Source organism: Oryza glaberrima, chromosome 3 (genome assembly GCF_000147395.1).
Source record: "Oryza glaberrima chromosome 3, OglaRS2, whole genome shotgun sequence".
Taxonomy (NCBI): domain Eukaryota; kingdom Viridiplantae; phylum Streptophyta; class Magnoliopsida; order Poales; family Poaceae; genus Oryza; species Oryza glaberrima.
In genome coordinates, this window is record NC_068328.1 from 4,611,610 (window position 1) to 4,634,989 (window position 23,380).

Sequence of the window (23,380 nt, forward strand, 5' to 3'; positions counted from 1 at the left end):
GTCGTCCAGATAATTTAATGTCAATGGAGTTCTAGCTAAGACCTCTAGAAGCCGCATCACTGGATTTTTTTCGCTAGGAATCGTCAGTGCAGACGAAGTGGCTACATGCAGAGGGGGTCCCTCGTCTCATCTGGCTTTTGCCGTGCCGTGCGTGAAATCACAAAAATTTAATCCCTCTCACAGAAATTTTAGTCCCTTCTATAAGGATTTATATTTTTGTGAGAGGGGCTAAAGCTCCCAAACACTCCTTTAGTCAAGAGTTTGATTTCAACAAAGTAGCATAAACCTTACCTCAATGTTCCACCAAAAGCATCTATTCCAGAGGAATTTGAAGATTCTGCTCGTGCGGAAGTTGAGAATGGGCCGGGTTGAATTCAGGAACAAATAAAGGGCAACACTCATAATCCACGCTCCACTGACCGCTCGGCAACGCGAAAAAAGGGCCATGGAAAAAGGTGGGCATTTGGCAAAAGTGTTCCATTACACTTATCCCAACCCAGCCGTGTGAACATGGCCAGTGTGGTTTAGTCCAAAGTGCTGACTGCTGAGTGCTGATAGTTGACTGATAGACAATGTCCATCCCAAATATCCAAAGTTGGTGGAGCTTTTCTTTTATTTTGAGATAGAGATGGCCCAAAGCTGGAATAATAGCTCAAGTAATCACACTCATCAGCCTTAAGAAAGTTGGTGTAATTTGAGGCCTGTTTAGTTCACACAAACTTCCCTAAACTCCCAATTTTCCATCAGATCACATACAAAACTTTCCTACACACGTAAACTCCTAACTTTTTTTCCAAACTACCAACTTTCTCTAAACTTCTCCCCAATTTCAGAAACTAAACACAGCCTGAGTAATTGACAAAACAATCGCCGTTATCTAGACGGAATTGTACCTGTAAATTACAACATTGCACTTTTACTTTTACACCCAACCGGAAAAACTAGTTGTACCATGTTTCAATTAAGATAAATATTGTTTTTATTATCACGTTTTCAAGGTATATTTTTATGAAAAAAAACTTTCTATATAAAAGTTGTTTTAAATATCACATACATTCATTCTTTAATTTTGAAATAACTAAAACTCAATTAATGGTGTACTAATAATTAACTTTCTCATTTTATGTACCCGTACCAAATCTTGATCTTCACTGAACTCAAACGAGCCTTCGTGATGAGATTATGAGAATGCAAGTTCTGTCTATGTTACCTCTAAGTTATCTGTCTCTCTGGAGAAACGCTCTGAAGTTTTTCGGCTAGCTTCATAAGGTGGTGGGCTAGATGATTTGGGTTTAAAGTCTCACCTCTTCTAATTATTTGATATTATATTATTTCTTAACATTCACGTCGTTTTTATCTTGCCTCTCTGAATTTTTCAGCGTCCCAGCAATCAAAAGCTAAAAATTGTAGTGGTTTTCAATAGGTCTAGATGTCAATCTTGTTTAATTTGGTTACAGCTGAATTAGTAGCGCCACCGCGCCGCACCATAGCTTTGGAAGTAGCACGACGTCGGTGCCTTCAGGCTGCAGCGTGCAAACCGAAGCCCGCAAAACTCGAATGGCCGGTGAAACGGTGATGTGTAGGCCGCGGGCGGCCCACGGGGCACGGGCACGGGGCGTCGGCCATCACGGGCTCACGGCGCGCGTTTCGTACGCACCCCGTACGCGGTACGCGCATGGTCGAGGGCCGCAACGTGCACGGTGCAAACGGCAAAACCGCCCCGCAACGTGCCCCACCTCCCCACGGCGCGTGTGATTCTCGGCCGTGCACGTCGTTTTTTTCACCTTCCACGACGAGGTGATCAGTGCTCGCATCCGTCGCGCTACACGCGTAACAGGCTGCCCGGGCGCCCCCATCCACTCCACCACGCCGCCCTATCGATCGACGCGACGTCGTCCAGGTTGGGCCGTACGTTTCCGTGGTTGAATTGTCGTAAAACAGTTCCTTACTTCCACTGAAATCTGGAGTACTACAGAAAGGTACTCAATGGAAGCAACTTCTTTGGAACTTGAGATTGAAGCAACTTGTACATGAATATCTCCTATATGTGCGTGTACTTATACAGAAATAATGAAGACACAAAAAAGAACATTTCCTTTGGCAATACCACAGGCATACACTAGTATCGAACTGGTGCACGGTCACCATCATCAGACAAAAAAACTAATCACGCCTTCAAGTCTTCAACCCCATTTGCCTTACTACTATCAGCTTGCCAGCGAACGTGCCCGATTAGATTAGCTCGCGTCAGCGTGTGCTGCATCTTGATCACGTTGATTGCTGTCATGGATGTCAACCCCAGCCACGTCAGCAGTCAACCACAAACTGTATGCATGGATGGCCCCGCGACACCGAGAGTAGAGCCCCCGGCTTGGCTAGAAGGCAGCTGCCCTGTCCTTGACGACGACGTCCTCGACCTCCCTCCTCATGAGCTTCTCCTCCTGCTGCCTCCTGCAGAAGACGACCCAGGCGTTCACCTCCAGCGCCACGCAGCCGCCGGCCAGCGTGGCCAGCGCCATGCAGTAGCCCAGCTTCCAGTAGGACGCACCGAGCCCCATCACCTCGAACCCCTGGAACACGTTCACCACCCCGACCACCACGCACCCGTACCCAACCAGGTGGTGGTACGACTTCCAGTACTTGCGGTACCGGTTCGTCGTCTTCGGCCGGAACAGCATCGCCAGCGTCTGCAGGCTCCCCGCCGTCGCCGCCGCGATGCCCAGCCCGCGGTGCAGCTTGTACGTCACCCCCGGCGACGCCGACCCCATCACCAGCCCCAGCGCGAACCCGGCCGCGCCCAGGGCGTACCCCGTCGCCTGTATCGCCGCGTGCGCGTAGAACCACGCCGGCCCGGTCGACGCGCACGGCCGCAGGTACCGCGCCACCGCCGCGCCGACGGGGAGGAGGAAGCCCCACGACAGGGCGTTCAGTGACCCGTGCGTCCACTGCAGCGTGGCGGACGCCGTCGGCGACGCCTCCGTGGCCGTCGTCAGGATGTCGACGGTGGCGTGCGACGCGAGGTCGGAGGCGTCGGTGGGGTGGATGGTCGGCGAGTAGCCCTGCACGTAGAGCCCGCGGTTCCACACGAAGTGGAGCTTGGTGCGGTTCGGGGAGAGGCGGATGGTGGCGGCGATGGTCACCGTCGCGCCGTCGCGGACGGTGCGGGCGGGGCCGACGAGGGAGGCCGAGGAGGCGAGCAGCGGGATGTCCAGCGGGCGGGACACGAGCGGCGACGCCTGGAGCTTGACGTCGGGGGAGAGGAGGAACGGGAGCGCGAGGAGCGCGCCCGTGGAGGGGTCGGAGAACGCGGCGAGCACGCGCGCGCCGGTCATCGCCGGCGCGTCCTTGTTGACGCCCCAGGCCACCCATCCCGACGGCGAGATGAAGGAGCCCGTGAACGCCGCGTCCAGCGTCGCGTTGCGCGCGTCGTACGTCCACGCCAGCGTCGCGCCCTGCGTCGGCAGCGCGATGCACTTGGCGTACGTCTTCAACGGCGTCGACGTCGTGCACCTCCCCGCCGCACCACCCGCCGCCGCCGCTGCCGCCGCTGCCGCTGCTGCAGGAAGGACAGCGACGGCAACGAGCTGCAGCAGCGAAGCCAGTAGCGTGGCGCAGCGTTGCTGCCGCATTGTAGCGACCTGCGCCGTAGCACGTACGACGAGTCGACGAGTGGTGGTGCGAAGCTGCAGCTAACGATCGAGCTAGCGTACGTGTGACTGTGTGTGTTGCCACCACGGGGCGCGCTAACGTTTTAGCGTGAGTGTTAATTCGGCTTTGTTTGTGCGCGTAAGTGGGGTTTTAGTGGGGCGTTTTCGCGGGTGCGAGCGCGATGATGGCTGTGGAGTGTGCGTTTGTTGGTTAGTGCCTTTATTTTTGATGTCTTCTTAGCTTTGAAGGCAAGGGAAACGGCTCCAAAAAGAAGGCTGCAATAAGGCTATTCTCTGTGTGGTGCCAACTCCTGGCCTATTCTTGAACTCGGCACTGTAGGATCGATCTGTACGTAGGTGTAAAAGGCAGCCAGCCAGCCACTGAACAGCGACAAAATTCCAGCTATGTACACAGTAACACAGATACACACCAACTGCTTACTGCATACTCAATTACCTGATTAACTGAATTAAATCTGAAAGGAGTGTACCAAAGGGAACCTGCTGGGGCCTGGCTATAGCTTAGATGCAGCAAGCGTATCTTTCCAGCTACAGGCTCAATGTCTGTCAATCAGTGTACTGATGTGCTTTTGAGCAACTTAACTTATTATCATGACATTTTTGCTAGGTGAGGTTAGGTGGCCTGATCCTAAGAGTGGTCTAGCCGATAATACTGGTTGCAGAATGGAAGATTTGGTGGCCGCACTCGAGAAGGCCTCTCACTCACTCACACAACGTGGTGATGTGATGTGAACGATTCGGCATTAGAGTGTTTCTTATTGGGGGCCTTTTGTGAGTGGCGATGTTGTTGGTGTGATGATTACGATTATGATGGTCCTTGTAATTGGCTTCCAAGGCACGGCTAGGAGGAAGCTAATAACCGCAAGAATTTGTGAGTGATGGGGAAAAAACGATAGTATGGGCATGTATCATATTTGGTTAATTTTTATATATATTTTAGGATGGATGGTATAACTTATTTATCTAGCTTATTAGAACATGTTTTCGGGAGAACAATCGCGACCCAAGATGTGATAATGCAATGTGTGCTATGTATTTGTTTGAGTGGATTTTAAATTATTGAAAGTACATGCTATCCGTATGCATGGTTATAATTTTTTTCAAAAAAAAAAAAAAACAAAAGATAGATTAGTAATTAGTGATATATCACTGCATAAAAATGTAGCTAAGTTTAAATTTAACTTTTACAAATTGAAAAACAAAATAAACATGGCTATGAATATTCACATACACTCTATTAGCTGGAGTTTAATTTATTATTTTCTATTGCCACTTATAGATGCTAAATTTAAATTTGTATATTCGTGTAGTGATACTATTTAGATTATAAGTAAGAAAGGGGAGATTAGAACCATATTTTCCCATTGAAATTAGAGTGTGGAGTGAAATATAAATGTGGAGTGCCATTGTGTCACGCTGGTGGACCTTACAATATAATGAAATTTTATATATCAAACTATAAGCACTCCATGTTAGACCCTAGTAGACTAATTACATCATAAGCTTGGTCAACTGAAGTGGTCTTGTGAGCTGCATTCAAGGCAAGAAAATATATTATCCTTCCATACGCATGAAACGAAAAAAATTGCACAAATAAATATCACCTAAACATTTCTGCATAGTCTTAAGTTTTTCCCCTGCGTATAAGTAGCACGCACGTACACACCACACCGGCCTACGTGGGTGTATCCTAGCACATATTACTCCTAAATAACATAACACAGACTCACATTGCCTACGCCGAAATGTTACATGTTTATACAAATTTGGGTCGAACATCCCCCATGCTTACACGTGTGAATGTACTATCTCCTGACATTAGATACTAGGAAGATAGGACTAAGTACCAAGCTAAAAAACCTTAACCTCATCAAATTTGATCAACCTAACCGAGCTATGTTCAATTCACACTTGTTGAAATTTCTACCATGTAGTTTGTGCCCTAAATTTTCTTTTACTTCTTTTACATGTATTAAGAAAATTTATGAATGTTAGAATATGGTTAAATATTATCCAAATGAATTTATTTTAATTTTCATATGCTTGTACAAATATTAGATACTCTAATCTTGTCAGATGATCAAAATTAAAAATAATTTGAAAATATAAAATGATACATACATGGGAGCAAGTATTAGTATGTCAATGTAATGGTAGATGATCTATCCCTACTAAATATACTCCAGCTGACCAGCAGAATAATTAAACCATAGACACATACATAATAATACCAGTCTTCTTCTCCAACATCACATAATGGTTTGTTATCTTCTCTGAACTGGTTCGTTTCTAATTGACTGTGTTTGTTTGTTTACCTATCTATAACACTCTTCTAAAGCAAACATGCCGTATCTCCATGCCAATTACACCTATTGCCAAAACACATGAAGCAACAAACTTAATAGCTTACTGTTACTGTACTGTGCAGTCATTCATGTGATCTCCATTCGCACAACTGAAATATGGCACCCAATCTGCATGAAATAATCGCCATTAGCTGTATAAGTGAATTACTAAATCCGAATACGTCAAATTGATACCCGCTTTTACAGCAAAATCGCGTACAGCACCTCAGAAGGAGAGGACTTCGTCACGACTCACGCCGCAGGCCGCAGCCCACGGTTTCGTGACCGTGGACGGGGGCCCAATTGGAAACCCTGCGATGGAGTCGTCGTCGTCGGCGGCGGCGGCAGTCGACGGAGAGGACGGAGGGGGCAGCAAGCGCAGCTGGTACGCGGTGGGGGAGCGGGCGGTGCTGGTGCCGTACCTGCGGGAGCACGTGCCGCGGTACCACGGGTGGATGCAGGATCCGGCGCTGCTGGAGGCCACCGCGTCGGAGCCCCTCTCCCTCGACCAGGAGTTCGAAGTCCACCGCTCCTGGACCCTCGACCCGCTCAGTTCGGCTCCTTGCTCTCGCTGCTCCATCTCCCACTTCTATTTCGCCTCGATTTGGTGTGTTGAGATGTTGCGGTTGATTTGCTTGTTTCTTTTTTCTTCCGTTTTGTTCACTTCGCAGAGCATACGTTCATAGTGCTGGACAAGGACCTGATCGAGGGAGGGTTCGCGGTTGGCGATCCACACACTGAAGGTTCGCTACTCTATTGCCACATTGCTTTGTAGCACAGTAATATGTTACTAGCTTGTTTGACTTCATTCCGTGGACTGTGGTCTTGAATTGGGAAAACAAGTATTATATCGAATTATTTTGAATTTGAGATCGATTAGCAGAAGGAGATTGTTACATTACTGTTAAGCTAGATGGTTTGAATCCGAGACCCATTACCCCTATCATGTTAAATCCGTTAGCCAAGCATGTGGGATAAAACTTATGATATCCATGTTCTGGTATGTGAGTACGTATGTATGATCATTGATGAGTTGATTCAGCATATTTTGCCCTTTTGGTGGCTCTCCAATGAACTCATTGTTGTGCTACTAAAAACATACTCCTATTGTATTTGGTTTTCGGATTGTGCTACTAAAAACATCTTGACATTTCAATTCTGTAGTTGTGTTAATGCTTTTAGTTTGATATCCAACAGTTGTCCAACTCTTGCTTGCTTTAATGCTCTGTGATATCAATTGCAGCGATGGTTGGTGATGTAAACATCTATATGAATGATCCTGATGATTTGCAACTTGCAGAGATAGAGATTATGATTGCTGAACACAAGAGGTATATAGATAAATGTTCTCCATTTAGTCCTTTTTCATTCATGGGAGTTGCGCAGATACCTCTTTTACTTGTAAGTTTCGACTGTCCAAATGGTGGCATCATATTCAGTTCCATATGCCTGAATATCTTTATTGAGGACTTAAACTGCTGACGACTGCAAGGATGATAATGTCAAGTTAGCAAGTTTTGTTTTCAGGAGAATATCATGTGAATCTGTTATATAACTTTTTGCAATGCAATAATCAGAAACCACGTGAAAGTAGTTGTTTAACTCTTATTTGTTTATGTTATATTTCAAACAGAGGGGGGAAAATGGTGTTTGCAGTTAGAAAGTGATTGACTGATGGTGTTCGGCCATTTTACTCATTCTTTCCAGTACCTTTTGTTACAGCCGCGGAAAGGGACTTGGTCAAGAAGCAATATTAATCATGATGGCATTTGCAGTAGAGAAATATGGAATTCACACTTTCAGAGCAAAAATTAACGAATCAAATACAGCATCCTTAAAGCTGTTCAGAAAATTGGTGAGAATTTGTCTGTTGAACATCCCTGTATTTTTCTCTTTTTCTCATGTGGGCTAATTCAATATTGTATTTGTCTGGTTTGAACTCAGGGCTTCAAGGATGCTTCGTATAGTTCAGTGTTTAAGGAGGTACGCATGAATTTGTGGCTCAGTCCCTTGGCAAAAACATATAGGAGCATTCAACGTATTGTGTTTGCTATTGTTACAATTCCTCCACAACTTCTTTGTTAAATAGTGTTCAGCCAGTAAACCAACAGTTTGGTGTTAGTAACATGAAGAGCTTTATATCTCTTGTTTCTTCAGAAGTTCTTGATCCTTTATAAGACATCGACAACCACTTCTATAACCTGCAATTTGCAACAATTTGGAACGATAGCAGTAGCGGTAGTCAATACTATAGTCATCTAAAAACAGAACTTACAACACATTGTCTTTCTCTCAGGTGACACTGGAGGCACCCGCAACTGCACTACCATTGGTTTCTCCTCTGACCATACGAAACTGGTGACATCTGAGTATCTGACTAAATTTCCGAAGCAGTTATTGGTGTTCCTCAACTGGGAAACAGGAAACTAACTGCGTTCCATGCTAAACTGACTACTGTATTATCTGCCCAACAATTTGCTTGGGATTAGAATAAACTTGTGTAGGCTTCTCGACTGCAACGTGATGCTGAACGGTTTGAACTTTTGATGGTGTGATGTTGTATATGTAGGGAGCTACCCGTGATGTTTTTCAAGAGAGATTTTCAACCACAAGGTGTGGAACAGGTTGCAGTAATCTGTAGAAAGTTTATGAAGGCGATGCATTGCTCACACTGTATACATATACATCGTTATCATGCATGGCACGAGAACACTTTTCAGTTAGCCAGAAATTTGTGTGCATTCGATTCGAGATCTGTAACTTGTACTGGTAGTAACTTGTAAGCCAGAAATGCCTACAGATAGCAACAAAACTGTTACTCGCCTGCTTGGTTGGGCTCGTATAGCTGGCCGGCCCACCAGATGGTTCTGACAGGTGGGACCCACTTGACAGTGTCCGAAACCCTGTCCTGAGCTGTAGCTCGCGTATAAACACGGGGACGCCTGGGCTGCGCAAACAAAACGCAAGACGATAACGAGGCAAAAGCAAGAGAAAGAGGGGTTGTGTTGTGAGCAGCGATGGCGGCGAAACGCGGGAGCGAGTCGGACGGCGACGAGCTCGGCGGCGGCGGCGCCGCCGAGGGAACCAGCCCCAACGACGGGGGCGCGTCTCCGCCTCCCCTCGCCGCCGCGCCCGCCGTATGCTTCATCCGCTCCGCCGGAGACTTCGCCGGTGGCGCCTTCATCGGATCTATCGTCGGATATGGTATTATTATCCCCGATTTATCGGTGTCCCTCTATGCGTTCGTGTGTTTCAGTCGCTGCTCTCGCTGTTTCTATTGTGGTAATCGCGAATTATTTTTTTCTAGTTTTTGATTTTTGGTTCCTAGGGCACAGAGGGATATGGACTTTGCAGTCTTCTACCCTTCTTTCCCATATCGTGCAAACGTAGCTCACTTCACACCTATCCTTAGTGTGGGTTGTAAGAATTCGTAATACATCTAGAATGCGTTTGATAATAGCACATCTTGTGCGGATTTTTTTATTCCTTGGCCTAAATTTGGATGTTTAGGTTAATGAAGATGCGATTAGTCTTTTTGTTAAGTGCCATCAATATGGATTAGTTCAGGTCATCTGTTGCACCTAGGTTTTTTTCCTCGTGTAAAATCATTGTGGTTTTAACTGGATTCTTTATCCAGGACAAGGTTTGTTCACTAAGAAGGGATTTAAGGGCTCATTCAGCACCGCAGGGTCCTCTGCCAAGGTTAGCTATTGATAATGTTAATGCAGTTCCTTTGCGTGGAAATCTTCCAGACACCTTGCTCATAACAGAAATTTGTTGGATTAGACTTTTGCAGTTCTCTCTGGCGTCCAGAGTCTGGTTGTGTGCTTGTTGAGAAGGCTGCGCGGCAAAGATGACAGTATGCGCATTGTTTTAGTTCCCTGTTTTTTGTTAACATCTTGGTAGTTTTTTAGATGGAACATCTTGGTTGCTGAATACATATCATTAATTGTCATGCTCCATTGGCAGTTGTTAATGCTGGGATAGCTGGTTGTTGCACTGGCCTTGCTTTGAGCTTTCCAGGTATGTTTGCATTCAATACACATGTTTTATTTTTGGTATACTGTTATATGGGAGAATGTGGTGCTGCATGATACTTTGATACTGGATGCCATTCTCAATTTTATGATATTTTTGCTTACTGGGTTTCATACAAAAGGGTCATTTCAGCATGAACTGCAATGCATGGATTCTACATTATAATGAATTTTCATGATCATTGTGGTTAGTACCGCTGCTTGTAGTCAGCAAACCATGTGCCTGTTCCATTGATCGCTAGATTTATTTCTGGTGTGCTTCTGGTCATGACATGATTTTGGCATGGAGTTTGTCTAAAAATACAAGACTGGAACTAATTGCTGTAGAATTCCTTCAACTAGGCCCTAATATATGAGTGTGAAATTTCAAAATTATGATAGCCTTGTGTCCTTGTCCATTTTATGATAAGAGACACATCATTCATGGGTTTGACAGCTAAGGGCACATGCTGCTTTAATTTCATTGGTATGGAGTCATGCAGGCAATCGAACTGATCAATTGATCATTACTGTACAGCTTTCTCAGTCCAGTTAAAATCATTTGTTCATGCATTACATGGCACACTTTATGTGGGACGGTTCACCCTACTTTTAGTGCCATTCTGTTTTAGCATACCAATACCATGCGATTCCTCAGTTTTTAGTTGTGCTTATGCATCATGCATGATAGGCAGTTAGGCACCACCCAGAAAGATCGTATGCTAATGGCTAACCTGGTGATATGGTTGGTAAACACGTTAATAAGCATAATGCATCAAAGGTTGTGAAAACTGCACAGCTCTGTTGATTTACTGTCACATCTGTTATGTCATGGCATTCGTGCTCATGTTGCATTTCAGTATAGTATTGAAGTGTACAAGGAACACTTTAGCTAGCACATATGTTGGGCTGGCCTTTGAATAAGATTAGGTGGAACGCAGATGTTAGCATTTAAAGGATACTTGAAACATGGACCTTTGCTGAATTTCTTTCATAATTAGAATCTATTATCGATACCAACCACTGTTGTCTGCTCATTATTGGACTACTCTTTTTTTATATGTATAACGAAGGATTATTGGACTACTGTGAAATTGCTTACATACATCTTTCTATATATATTAAACCAGGAACACCACAAGCCTTGCTCCAAAGCTGTGCAACCTTTGCAGCATTCTCATGCATCATGGAGGGGCTCAACAAACAGCAGGCTGCAATGGCACAGACACTTGGTGGGAGTGCTTTGACCGTTTCACACCAGAATGGTGGCGTTCTCCCACCATTCACTCTGCCACCACTTCTTGATGCATCAGATGCTTTATCTTCATGCTGCCAGTCCTTAGTACTAAAGCCGAAGCACTAGACTCTTCAGCATAGGGAGAAGGAGATGCTCAAGAAAGCTATAGCTTAGTGAATTTTGTTTTGGGACATGTCTCATATCTAGATTTGCTTTCTGTATGACGCCAGGTTTTTCTTGCTGCACTGTGGCAAGCGCTGGCTTAACTAGATTTCATTGGTTTGGCAGATAAAATTTAAGAAAAATTCGTCTCTGGCACCTGTTCTGTAATCTTTCCATCTTGCTATCCATATCTGGGATGCTGAACGTTATCAGTTATCACTGGAAGCAATGGTATTCTTCATATTTATCACTGGAAGCAATGTTATCAGTTATTTCTGGTGTACTGGTATAGTATATCCTGCTTGCACCTTAGTAGCCAAACAAAGTTCACTCCAACCAGGTTTCAGGTGTCACCTCCTCTATCTTAGTAACTTGGCCAACTCTTCCATCTTCAAGACTCCAACCATAAGCCATTTGCCGCTGATCAAGCTTGGACGACGCTTTCATGGCCTTGTCCGGCAAACAAGGCGACCTCCGCCACTCAGCTTCAGACCGAGGCGAGAAAACTCGTTTCACGTCAGGATGAGCTCTGGATTGCATCCCCAATCCCCTGTGTGTATTGACTTTGTGTGAATAAAAACAAGTATTAAAAACTACCGAAGGCGACGGCCTGTGACGGCAGCCTCCTCATCACGGCAAGTTGGCACACACCGTGACACCCGCGGTGAAAAACATGTGGTTTGCTTTTTGGGAAAAAAAAAATCACGCGGCCTGTGAAAAAAGAGAAGAGGATGAATGAATGCGACGCGACTGACCGCAGTTCGACGGGCGGCATGCTACGGCGTGTACGGCCGTGCAGGCACGCGTCACGCCTTCATCAGGGTTGTTGGCGCAGACCGCTACCCACGAAATCGACGCACGTGTAGACATCATGTGACACACAGATCGTGGATCTCACTGGATGGATGGCAGCAGCAGAACGCATCACCGAGCGAATGTCAAACGCCGAGACCAGTTAGCTGCGAAAATACAGAGCTTTAGGCCGCGGGGTGCACGGTGCACCGATGCTGATCTCTGCAAAGCTCGTCTTCGAAATGTAAAAGGTGCGACCAGTTCGGTTTACTGTTCTGAATTTCTTCGCGAAATTCAACTCCAAAGCCTGAATCCTGCACCCCCACACGCGCGGGTTTCCAACCTCCGAACCCAACAGGCAACAGCTGAGCTTCACCTCGCCGGTACAAATACTCCGCCTCGCCCCTCTCGCCAGCCTCACTCCTTCGCGCCTTCGCCTCCCTACCGCGTGCTAGCTACTCGTCCACCACCATGGCGCGGCTAGGACGCTCGGCGTGGCTCCTCGCGGCGGCCGTGCTACTGTACGCGGCGGCGGCGCAGCCGGACTGCGCGAACGCGACGTTCCAGGCGGGCCGGACGTACCGGCGGTGCGACACCCTGCCGGTGCTCGGCGCCAGCCTGCACTGGACGTACCACCCGGCGAACGGCACCGCGGACGTCGCGTTCCGCGCGCCGCAGAGCAGCAGCGGCGGGTGGGTGGCGTGGGGCATCAACACCCAGGGCGCCGGCATGGTCGGCAGCAGCGTGTTCATCGCCTCGCAGATCAACGCCACCGGCGCCGGCGCCGGCGGCGTGTCCGTCGTCACGACGGTGCTGGAGAGCTTCAGCCCCAGCCTGAGGAACGGGACCCTCAGGTTCGACGTGCCGGCGCCGCCCGCCGCCGAGTACTCGGCCGGCGCGTACACCATCTACGCGACGGTGGCGCTGCCGGGGAACTCGACGACGCAGAACATGGTGTGGCAGGCCGGGCCGGTCAGGGGAGGGGCCATAGCGATGCACCCGACGACGGGGGCGAACCTGAGGAGCACCAAGAAGCACGACTTCACGTCTTGATGCGTAGTAGGCTTAGGAATAAGCATTATTATTATCATTGCCATACCATACAGCATATGTTTCTGATGTTGTTTGCTATCGGTTTTTATACTAAATAAAAGTGCAATGTGTTGAGGAATTACTAGCAAGTTTTGGCACAGGGGCGAATCCAGGATAAATAATTGTAGGGGTCATTACTAACCAGGGTCTATGTTTTCAACCAAAACGGATTGAAAACAACGCAATTTCGATGTTCCAACTTGGGACAAAAGTAGATTTTGAGTGAAATTTGGAATAGTTTTTCAAGAATTCAAATTTGAAATTGTAAAATTAAACCAAATTAATAAAAAAAAATATCAAATTTTGGTAACAAAAGCCATATTGCTATATTTGGAATCTAATTTTAAATCGAATTGGTGAACCCTGATACAATCTGGGTGTGTTCAGACCTAGCTACGGGATCTGAACCCTTCCCTCCCAGCACGCAAAATAGAGTGAGGTTACCACATGATTAATTAAGCATTATTAGCTTATAAAAAACTTGAAAGACAATAGATTAATATGGTTTTTAAAACAATTTCCTATAGAAATTATTTTTCTAGGGAATTTGAAAAGTTACGAGCCGTTGGCCTTATGCATGGTTTCAAATCTCAAAAACTCAAAGTATATGCATATTCGGCTCACGTATAATCATAAATGCTAGGTAATTTTCTATTTGCTGTTGCTAGTATCGTTTCTAGTTGTCAATTGGAATTTAACACAACAATCAACAATTAATGTCACCGGGGTCTAATATTTGTTTTCACCGGGGTCATAGCTGGTAAAATAAAGAGGATACGAGAGGTTAAAATAAAATCATTGGGGTCTACTGACCCCGGTAATTGACTGTACCTTCGTCCCTGTTTTGGTAAATACTCGCTCCGTTTCACAATATAAGTCATTTTAACATTTCTCATATTTATATTGTTGTTAATGAATCTAGACATATATATCTATATAGATTCATTAACATCAATATAAATGTGAGAAATGCTAGAATGACTTACATTGTGAAATGAAGGAAGTATCTTGCTACTTTGTTCGATGGTAAAAGGTTTGTAACGTGTAGACAGACGATCGGTGGAGCTCCAACTACGCACGATTCTGTTTTTAGCCGATACGGGGTGTTCAACCCGAGCAAGATGACATCAAGTGTTCTTGCGATGAGACGGACATAGAACAGTGGAGTGGACAGGCCAGCTCGTCGCCATTTTCACCGAACTCGTCGAGGGGCCTATGCGCATCTTCAGTCTTGATCAGGTCGCGGATGGCGTGGTCGGAGCTGGAAGAAGGATTGGCTGACGCTGTGCTCTGTTCATGGACAGAGGAGATGCTTTCGCGGTAACAGGATATAATTCCCAAGATTCATTGAAGCTGATGGTGTTGCTACGGTTGCTATATGCTACTCGATAGAAAAACGTCAGTACTGTCCAGCGTTCCATGGTTACATAGAACCCATGATTCCGTGAACGCCTTTTGGTTCGAACCGAATATGTAGGATTAACCCGTGATAATTTGTAATATCAATGCATCCGGATAAGTAATTCCAAATTTCCAATGCGATTATGGGTGTGTAACGTAAATGTTCGCAGCCTTGGCAATGACATGCCTGCCATGAGCCCATGACATATTGACACCGACACATACACTGCATAAAAATCAAGTGTGACAATAGGGGAACATATATTACCATCTGGAGTTAGGTCAACGCGCACTTTTCTAAGGAGAAATTAATACGTGTCCGTGGTCGATGGTCGGGACGAAGTCACCGCTCCTTGTGGTTTTTCAGGGAATGTTGGAACAAGTCCGTAATTACGTAGCAATCGACGTCTGCCTCCGAAATGAAATGTAAGACACGGCAGTAGAAACAAATTATCCGACAATTACAAGGCAACCTAGTTGATCATGTTAAATTATCCGACAATTTCAGCGCGCACTTCATGAAGCCTGCAAAAAAGATCAGATGCGAAGTAATTATCGGAGTATGGCGGCGGCGGCGCGTACACGATCTACGTGACGGTGGCGCTGCCGATGAACTCCACGACGCAGAACACGGTGTGGCAGCACCGGGGCGATTGCGCCGCACCCGACGTCGGGGCAGAACTTGCGGAGCATGCAGAGGCTTGACTTCTTGTCCGGGAAGAGCGCCGGAGCCTCCAACTCCAGGATGCCGTGATTTCGTAATTTTCAGATGCTGTAATCACATAAGATATGTCAGTGGCTCAGTGCCAGTGTGTCTTGTTTTCACTGTAAACCTGAATTCTGGAATGGAACAGTTTCTCTTTGTACACGGCGAGAACAATCGGAGAAATGGCTTGATTGAATTTGGCAAGGATTTAACACCTTTGGATTGTTCAACATCCACTTCGGTGGCGGCGTCTTCATCCATCGCGCCGGTGTTGTCCTCGTACTTGACCGTTTAACCCCTCCGCTGCCGGCGTGCATCTGATTCAGGGCTTCAGGCTGCGTGGGGGAGTATGTGGTGGGCCGTATTATCTGGGCTCTGGAATGAAGGAACAGGCCTAGTAAACTTCAGGCCCTAGCATGGACGGTCCAGATGGGGCCCGCTATGGTAGCGATCCTGTTTGTTCAGGTTTTCGTGGGCCTACAGCCTCAACGCGAAGGAATAAGTCCACACTGATTCCCTGATTCAATGAGCCACGTCAGACTAGGCCAACAACCCACGTCAGCAAAAAAAAAAACACCCTCACTTACGGAATGGCCACTCTGGGTCGCGCCGCCTGCTTGGTGCATAGTGCTAACTAGTCCTAGAAGTAATTAACCCTTTTGGCATAATCACACCATCACATTGACAGCGCCAACGCCGTTGCTTATCCGTGTGATCAATGGCATCATTTCGTTTCCAGATCAAGGACGATAGGTGTGAATCAGAGAATCAATTCAGAGGTACCTGTCTTAGAGCATCTCCAACAGCCTCTCTAAATGACTCTCCAAGTCAAATTTTAGCCATTCTAGCGAAAAAACACCCTCTAACAGCCTCTCCAACCGGATGGCTAAGCCATCTGACTGGCCAAAACCCTCCCTCCACCTCCACTAGCCAAATTTGGCCAGCCAAAATGACTGGCCAACTGTGGGCCCCACGCACATTAACATCCGGCTATTCTCTCTCATTGTTGCACGCGACCGCACGGTCGTCCGCGGCCTCCGCCGACGTCCGCGCCATCGCCGGCCACGGCCTAAGCTGCCGTAGTCCACGCTGTCACCCGCCATGACCGTCGCCGCCATCCGTGTCGTCGCTGACCGCGACCTCCGCCGTCGTCCGCGAGCCCCGCCGCCGGCCGCGGCCACGCCGTCGCCCGCCGCCGCTGGCACGAGCTCTGCAGAAGAACGAGCAGAGGATGGGAGAAGGGGGGAGGAAGAAGAAAGAGAAGAATGACAGGTGGGGTCCATTGGTTAATAGAGAGTGGAATGTAAAGAGTCTGTGAAATAGAAGATAAATTTCACTCTCTAAATTTTTGTTAGGCTGGCCAAATAAGTATTTGGAGAGTTAAAAATAGCCGTACTGTTGGAGATGCTCTTACAACCCAAGGCAAACGACTTCGTGCGTGTCATCTAGATCCGCCGCGCGATATCCGATAAGCAGGCTGTTCCTCATTCGACCAGATCTGTTCATCCGCCAAGGGGCAGAGAGCGACTTCAGTTGCTACGGCGTGTACGGATGTTACTCCCTGGCACGTTTCGATCTGACCTCTGTTCTCCCTCCGTTCCAAACTGCTACAGCCAGATCAACGGACTGCAACATCGCCAAGCATGTCTTTGCATGACTTGTGGCAGGAAATCATCTAGGGAAGTGTTAAATCAAATGCAGTCATCATGGACAAAATACCTGGCCAGGGACATGTTGCAAGGTGTCAGGTGTTGAAACTTGAAAGGCGTTGATCAAAGTGTGCACGGTCACCTGTCATCCAAATGAAAAGTGCGGCCCGGCAGACGGCAGTGGAACCTGTCCGGTGTTTCTAGGATCTGAATGTGCACAGCTCTACAGCTTAGCTGAGCTAATTCGATTAGAGCAGGTGAACCAACTCTTTATAATTACGATACTAACCAGGACGAAGCGAACGGAAGCTGTCGAGGGCAGCTACTACAATCAAACAACAGAAGAGGAATACACACACACCAGTTGACAAAATAATTTTCCATGTCTGAACCGAAAGCAACACTCGACATGTTTGTTCAGAGTTTCACAAGATTAATAATGGACAGGACCCAGCATCAGGGCGGCTAGAGCCTGGAAGCAACGAATGCGTGCTGTCCTATGATTCTCATCATTCAAAAGTTCGGTCGCGGCAATTAATTTAATGCATAAAACTAGTACTACAAGATTGTGGAGTATTAGAATTTTTAATATCTGAGGGAAAGAACTACGTACTACAAGAACTTGGATCATTCAGCATATATAGCAGTTATGGACCAACGAGCTACTTGTTGGAGACCTAACTACCGGTCAATATATCTGCTACACCAACCTTCACGTAAGATACAGTATTTTTTTCTTTTTGTCACAGAAATGTTGAGCATTTTCTATTGTTCTAGTATTTGAGTATTCAGTATTTGGATTAATCAGCCTTTGTACCACATGTTCCTAATTTGATCAGCATGTACTAAGTCAAAATTCAACGACCAGTTCGTGATAACTATCATTATGTATTTTGTAAATTAATATTTTGCGTTCCTACTTCGCACCTTCGTTTATCCGCGGTCGCTTAGTAAGACTGAACACAAAGACCGAAATGGATAATAGTCTGAAAGATGTGAACTACCATTTGCACGTAAAGAAAATTATTAGTGCTGATACGAACCACTTCTACTTGTATTATAAAAAAAGGATTAGGACAAATAAGGAGGGTTTTGGTTATCAAATAATTGGAAGAAAATGTGAGTGTATTAAGAATTGAACACGAAACCTTAAGAATGAAACCACACCCCTTACCACTCCAATATAAGTGCATCTCCTTCTTGCATTATATTTTTGTTGTGACAAGATTGAGAAGGATCCAATATCTTACTAGCTAGTATCATAAGTTAGTAGGCTAGTTAGTGGGTTAGTGGTCTAGTTAATCTGGATTCGAGACTCAATTCCTCCAGTCCTCCTTAATACCATTGATATGGAAGTCATTCCTTACATATCCACTTTTAAGGACGTTCGAAAGCGGAGTTGTTAATTTGATGTGCATGCGCTAGAACGGAACTGCCGCGCGACAGTCGGCGCTCCTCACCCGTTTTATCGTTTTCTTTCTCTCTTTTTTTTTGCCGTTTTTTTCTTTTTCTTTTTTCCCATCTTTTTGCTTCTTTTTTTTTGGCTCCCCCCTCAAGAATTTTCCTTTTTTTCATGTTTTTTTTCCAATATTTTTAATCGTTAGTACACATGTTTTCGAAATATTTGAGTCGAAAGTTTTTAAATCTTAACTTGAAAGTTTTCTAATCTGAAGAAAGTTTCAAATCTAGAGTTGTAAGTTTTCAAATTTCAAGTCGAAAGTTTTCAAATCTGAGTCAAAAGTTTTTAAATCTGAGTTGAAAGTTTTCAAAATTTGTCTTACAAAATTAAATTTTGAGTTCAAAATTTTCAAAATTTGAGTTGAAAGTTTCACATATAATTTTTTTTTCAATCTGTTATGAAAAAAAATCTTTTCTTAATTACCGTCATTATCCTAAACTAACTCAGTTAGGTACGTTAACTCTTAGGAAAAAGCGCGCGCGCCAACTTTTCCGGTTCGAAAGATTGATGTCATCGACTACACTTGTTAGGGATTGGTCTGTTTTTCTAGACAATTGGATTTTTATTGGATAATGATGGCTGTCGGGCGACCGGGCGGGGGGAGGAAAAATCGGTCGCTCCCCCCGCCCCCGCACCCGCGCGCACGCTGATGTCGCTGGCCCCACCACAATACCTATCCCCACCTGCAACAAATCAACCACATATTTTGAAAACCCTCTATTAAGGGAATTTGGTTTATTTTCTGTTCCACAAAAATATTTTACCTAGTGTACTCACAATGTTTCACTATGTATAGATCTAATGTTGCAGTGAACTGAAATATTCCATTGCAACAAAAAAACCCACATATTTTGGAAACCCCCTATTAAGGGAATTCATTTTATTTTTTATTCCACCAAAAAAATGTTTTATCTAGTGCACTTATAATGCTTCACTATGTATGGATCAAATGTTGCAGTGAACTGAAACAATCTTTCACTATTTGCTGAAACATTGTTTTTATATAAGGTGAAACAACACCCAATTTAAACGAGTGAAACATTTTCGATCTACTTAGTGAAACAATTCCGATATACCTGGTGGAACATCGTGCAACATTTAAAAATAATTCCATAATAAGCTAAAAAAATTGTCGTCAGAATATATCCATGTGTGGTCTTGTTTTCAAGATTTAATTACAACGAATTTAATGGTGCAATCGAATGATGATTCGGATAAGTAATTTAAGAGAAAAATCGATTTAAAGTAGTTTTTGCACGTAAATCGGGCGCTGACGTCAGCGCCCGATTTTTCTCCAAATCGTCAGGCGCCCGAGCTGTAGGCAGCCCCATTTTTATTAATCCGGCCTCTATATCCACGAGGGATATACACAGCCAACAGAATACAAGAGCACTTAGACCCTGTTTAGATGGAACTAAAACTTTTAAGTCCCTATCACATCATATGTTTGGATAATAATTATAAATATTAAACATAGACTATTAATAAAACCCATTTATAATTTTGGACTAATTCACGAGACAAATCTATTGAGCCTAATTAATCCATGATTAGCCTATCTGATGCTACAGTAAACATTCTCTAATTATGGATTAATTAGGCTTAAAAAATTTGCCTCGCAAATTAGCTTTCATTTATGTAATTAGTTTCGTAGGTAGTCTATATTTAATATTTTAAATTAATGTCTAAAAACAGATACTAAAGTTAAGTCTCTGGATCCAAACACCACCTTACACTCAGAACTCAACAAAGAGAAAAACATACAACCGAAAAACGGAAAACCTACAACCTCAACAATCTGAGCAAGTTAAGATATTTTAGTACAACAATCTGAGCAAGTTAAGATATTTTAGTACAAGCACAAGTGAACCTCTAACTCCAAATAGCAGGATGTTCTCAAAATGATTGCTGAAGTAAGTTGACGAAACATATCAACATTTGAGCTAAACATACCTACGGTTAATATGAACCTTGATAAAGCAAAAGGACAAGAAACACGAACTCTCCAAGGACAGTAGTAGTACTGCACTACTGCTTCTTAAAAGTTCTACTATACTTCCCCCGTCTCCAAAAAAAAAAAAAAAAAATGGCAAACCTTAGGTTTCCGTATCAACGTTTGACTGTCCGTCTTATATAGAATACTTTTTATTGTTGTTAGATGATAAAACATGATTAATACTTTATGCGTGACTTACCTTTTTAATTTTTTTTCATAATTTTTTCAAATAAGATGGACGGTCAAACGTTGGATACGGAAACTAGGGTTTGTCTTTTTTTTTAGACGGAGGGAGTATGTGCGAAGAAAAGTATTTGATAGGTAACTTTGGATATTACTGCCCATTTCAGCGCCTTTTCTCCAACTTTTTTCCCCATGAATTGTACTTTTCCAGGTTCTGAATTTTCAGTGATAATATAAAGCTCCTCTTTGATGGAAATGCTAGCAACCATCATTTTTGTTCCTTTGGTCATATTCCAGCTTTTGTCCAGTGTTGAACATGTCGTCAGAAATTCTTCCAATAGTAAGCGATCTCACCGATTGCGTTATTCGATATTCAGTTATCTCCAAAATAGGAGACGACTGAGCTAGGAGATTTACCCGTTTACTTTTCTTTCTCGATCTTGGAAGCAATATCTGTATTCGTTTTCTTCTAGCTAATATTACCAAACAGCAGAAAGAGACTGATCTCTAACATAAGGAAGGCAATGCATAAGGACAGCTCTATCGTGGCAGAAAAGAACCAGAAACCCCAACTTGACACACTACATTGTACATCATGAACCTGAAGTAGTACATCGTGTACTTCCTTTTGAGTAGGAGTACAAATGTACTGCGGTACTGCCTGTTTGTGAGGTGCTATGATTGTTCATCTCGTTTTCGCATAGAGATTTCACTGTGAGATGTTCGGTTGGGACATCGGTTCGGTATGAGTATGTGCAATCGCAATCCTGACCAACTGCATGGATTTTATATTTAATTAATCCAGTAGAAATGAAAGCGACTAGCGTCTAGAAGTCTTCAGGTTTGTCCTCGCCGCGGTTGCTAGTTCTCTGGCCCTTCAAAATTCAAATATTCAATGCAGTATACTCGTCTACTATTTCGAGATAGGCCTTCCGTTTCGGGCTTTGTCGGAATGACGATTTTCGTGAAATCCGGTGAAAAACCGGCAGATTCTGAATAAATTTCATAAACCAAAATTTGAATATAAATTCCCTAAGTTTACCGATAAGCTCGCGAAAACCGGTCGTCTTTGGCAAAATTCCGAGCAAAATCATTGAAATTTTGAGGTGAACTATTTTTTTTCTTTTTTTAAGTTCGTTATTCTTTTCTTTCCTACGGTAAATTTCAGTAAATACAAGGAGTACATCAATTTTTCCGAAAATTTCTATCCCAATAAGTTCTATGAATATCATACTATTTATAAGATTTTATTTTTTCCTTTTTTATCAGTTTAAATTTGAATTTGGATGAAACTCATCGAAATCTCAGACAGCTTGTACTTTCGCAACCTCGAAATTTCACGGAATTCGACTGGTTTCGTCAGAATTGTGAACCCTAACTCTGAATCCTTTTGGTCCATTCTTGATAGTCAAATTCATCTGTATACATACACGGGAGCGTTCATCTTGCCAGTAGCCAACTATGCCAATAACAGCTAAAACGGGAGCGTTCACGGAGTAAACTAGTAAAAGCTAGAGCTGAAATGAACGACCAAGTCACTTTGCTTCGTCACAGAACCAAAGCAAAGCCACAAACAGTTCAGCTCCTACTTGCGTACGGTTGTCTGCTTATACTGTCAGTACACGGTGTCAAAGTAGCTGCAGAAGCCAACAGATACTCGTAGAAATATCAGATACGTACAGACATCGCACCAGATTGCATTGGAAAACTGGACACAAAAACGGAAGGCAAAAGAGTAAAGACTAGTCTACGTGACGAACATGTCGATAATCCTGGAGTCTGATCAGGTTGTAAATAAGGCCCGGTCATGCGTTTTCAGAGAAACGCGTGTTTGGCGTCCATATGGCACGCGCCTTCAGCACTTCAGCCTGCCGCAAGACCAAGAAATATTGCAGCCTCCAACAACTCATCCCGTGTGTTCATTCTACGTAGATCCGGGAGACGACTCTGTCGACGACGCTAGCCGGCCTGTCGGATGCACGTGGGGAAAAAATCTGCTAATCCTCTGCTTACAGGCTAATCTACTCCTATGCGTTTATGACATCGCATCGATATGAAATTCAGCATCATTGTGTAAAGAAATTACAAAGGTTGAGATTTTTAGGAGCTTATATTTAGTACAGTGCCAGCTTTAGATATATATATTAAAAAACGAACTGTCAGTCTGTCAAGGGCATGCTAACATCAGAAAATTGAAAAGAACACATGCGCAATTGCCTGAGGCAAAAGAAAAGGATGGCGGGACGAGGACGAAAGGTAGCAGAAGCAAACGGTTTGACCGAGCTGTCCGAGCAGAAACACGGGGGGGTACAGTCCTGAACTTGGTCTTTCACCTAATCCTCTTGCAGTTTTTCTATTGGTTTCTGCCTCGCCAGCTTCAACTACTCTCCTCCAGGCAACCCACTAAACGTGGAAAAGGTCTGCATCCATCCGACCTCTGCCGTTGTGGTGCAGGCATTGAGGCGTATGAGTATGACTACGTGCAGCCGATCTGGAGATAGTGCCAATTGTAAAACAATTGTGACAGTTTAATGGCATAGGCATACTCTGCAATGTCCATTCGCTGAAACAATCTTTTTACTGAAACAAATAGGAGAACGTAGTAGGTGACTTCAATCCGTTGAAATAAACAAGAACCTTCAGAATATGCCTCCTATGCATAATCTAAACAAAA

The 23,380-nt window shown here is 44.6% G+C and overlaps 4 protein-coding genes across 4 annotated transcripts; 3 read left to right on the forward strand and 1 right to left on the reverse strand.

Moving 5' to 3' along the window:
- Nucleotides 1–1,997: 1,997 nt before the first annotated feature.
- Nucleotides 1,998–3,937, reverse strand: LOC127765722 (cytochrome b561 and DOMON domain-containing protein At2g04850). The gene has a single exon (XM_052290669.1). The coding sequence runs from the start codon at nt 3,627–3,629 to the stop codon at nt 2,376–2,378; it is 1,254 nt and encodes a 417-aa protein (XP_052146629.1). The 5' UTR covers nt 3,630–3,937; the 3' UTR covers nt 1,998–2,375.
- Nucleotides 3,938–6,257: 2,320 nt separating this feature from the next.
- On the forward strand, nt 6,258–8,606 carry LOC127768068 (uncharacterized). Its single transcript, XM_052293584.1, has 6 exons — nt 6,258–6,565; nt 6,685–6,756; nt 7,257–7,344; nt 7,736–7,868; nt 7,958–7,996; nt 8,310–8,606. The coding sequence occupies exons 1-6, from the start codon at nt 6,331–6,333 to the stop codon at nt 8,373–8,375; spliced, it is 633 nt and encodes a 210-aa protein (XP_052149544.1). The 5' UTR covers nt 6,258–6,330; the 3' UTR covers nt 8,376–8,606.
- A 355-nt stretch (nt 8,607–8,961) lies between these two features.
- On the forward strand, nt 8,962–11,675 carry LOC127768069 (mitochondrial import inner membrane translocase subunit TIM22-3-like). The gene is made up of 5 exons (XM_052293585.1): nt 8,962–9,217; nt 9,651–9,715; nt 9,800–9,872; nt 9,983–10,036; nt 11,160–11,675. Exons 1-5 carry the CDS (start codon nt 9,031–9,033, stop codon nt 11,390–11,392), a joined length of 612 nt encoding a protein of 203 aa, XP_052149545.1. The 5' UTR covers nt 8,962–9,030; the 3' UTR covers nt 11,393–11,675.
- A 704-nt stretch (nt 11,676–12,379) lies between these two features.
- Nucleotides 12,380–13,394, forward strand: LOC127768095 (cytochrome b561 and DOMON domain-containing protein At5g35735-like). Its single transcript, XM_052293617.1, has one exon. It carries the CDS (start codon nt 12,692–12,694, stop codon nt 13,271–13,273), a length of 582 nt encoding a protein of 193 aa, XP_052149577.1. The 5' UTR covers nt 12,380–12,691; the 3' UTR covers nt 13,274–13,394.
- The last annotated feature ends 9,986 nt before the right edge of the window (nt 13,395–23,380 follow it).

Coding starts and splice junctions, on each gene's coding strand:
- LOC127765722 (XM_052290669.1), bottom strand. CDS start 3,629: ATGCGGCAGCAACGCTGCGCCACGCTACTGGCTTCGCTGCTGCAGCTC.
- LOC127768068 (XM_052293584.1), top strand. CDS start 6,331: ATGGAGTCGTCGTCGTCGGCGGCGGCGGCAGTCGACGGAGAGGACGGA. Junction 6,566..6,684: donor CTGGACCCTCGACCCGCTCA/GTTCGGCTCCTT, acceptor TTCACTTCGCAG/AGCATACGTTCATAGTGCTG. Junction 6,757..7,256: donor TGGCGATCCACACACTGAAG/GTTCGCTACTCT, acceptor TATCAATTGCAG/CGATGGTTGGTGATGTAAAC.
- LOC127768069 (XM_052293585.1), top strand. CDS start 9,031: ATGGCGGCGAAACGCGGGAGCGAGTCGGACGGCGACGAGCTCGGCGGC. Junction 9,716..9,799: donor CCGCAGGGTCCTCTGCCAAG/GTTAGCTATTGA, acceptor TTGTTGGATTAG/ACTTTTGCAGTTCTCTCTGG. Junction 10,037..11,159: donor CCTTGCTTTGAGCTTTCCAG/GTATGTTTGCAT, acceptor ATATTAAACCAG/GAACACCACAAGCCTTGCTC.
- LOC127768095 (XM_052293617.1), top strand. CDS start 12,692: ATGGCGCGGCTAGGACGCTCGGCGTGGCTCCTCGCGGCGGCCGTGCTA.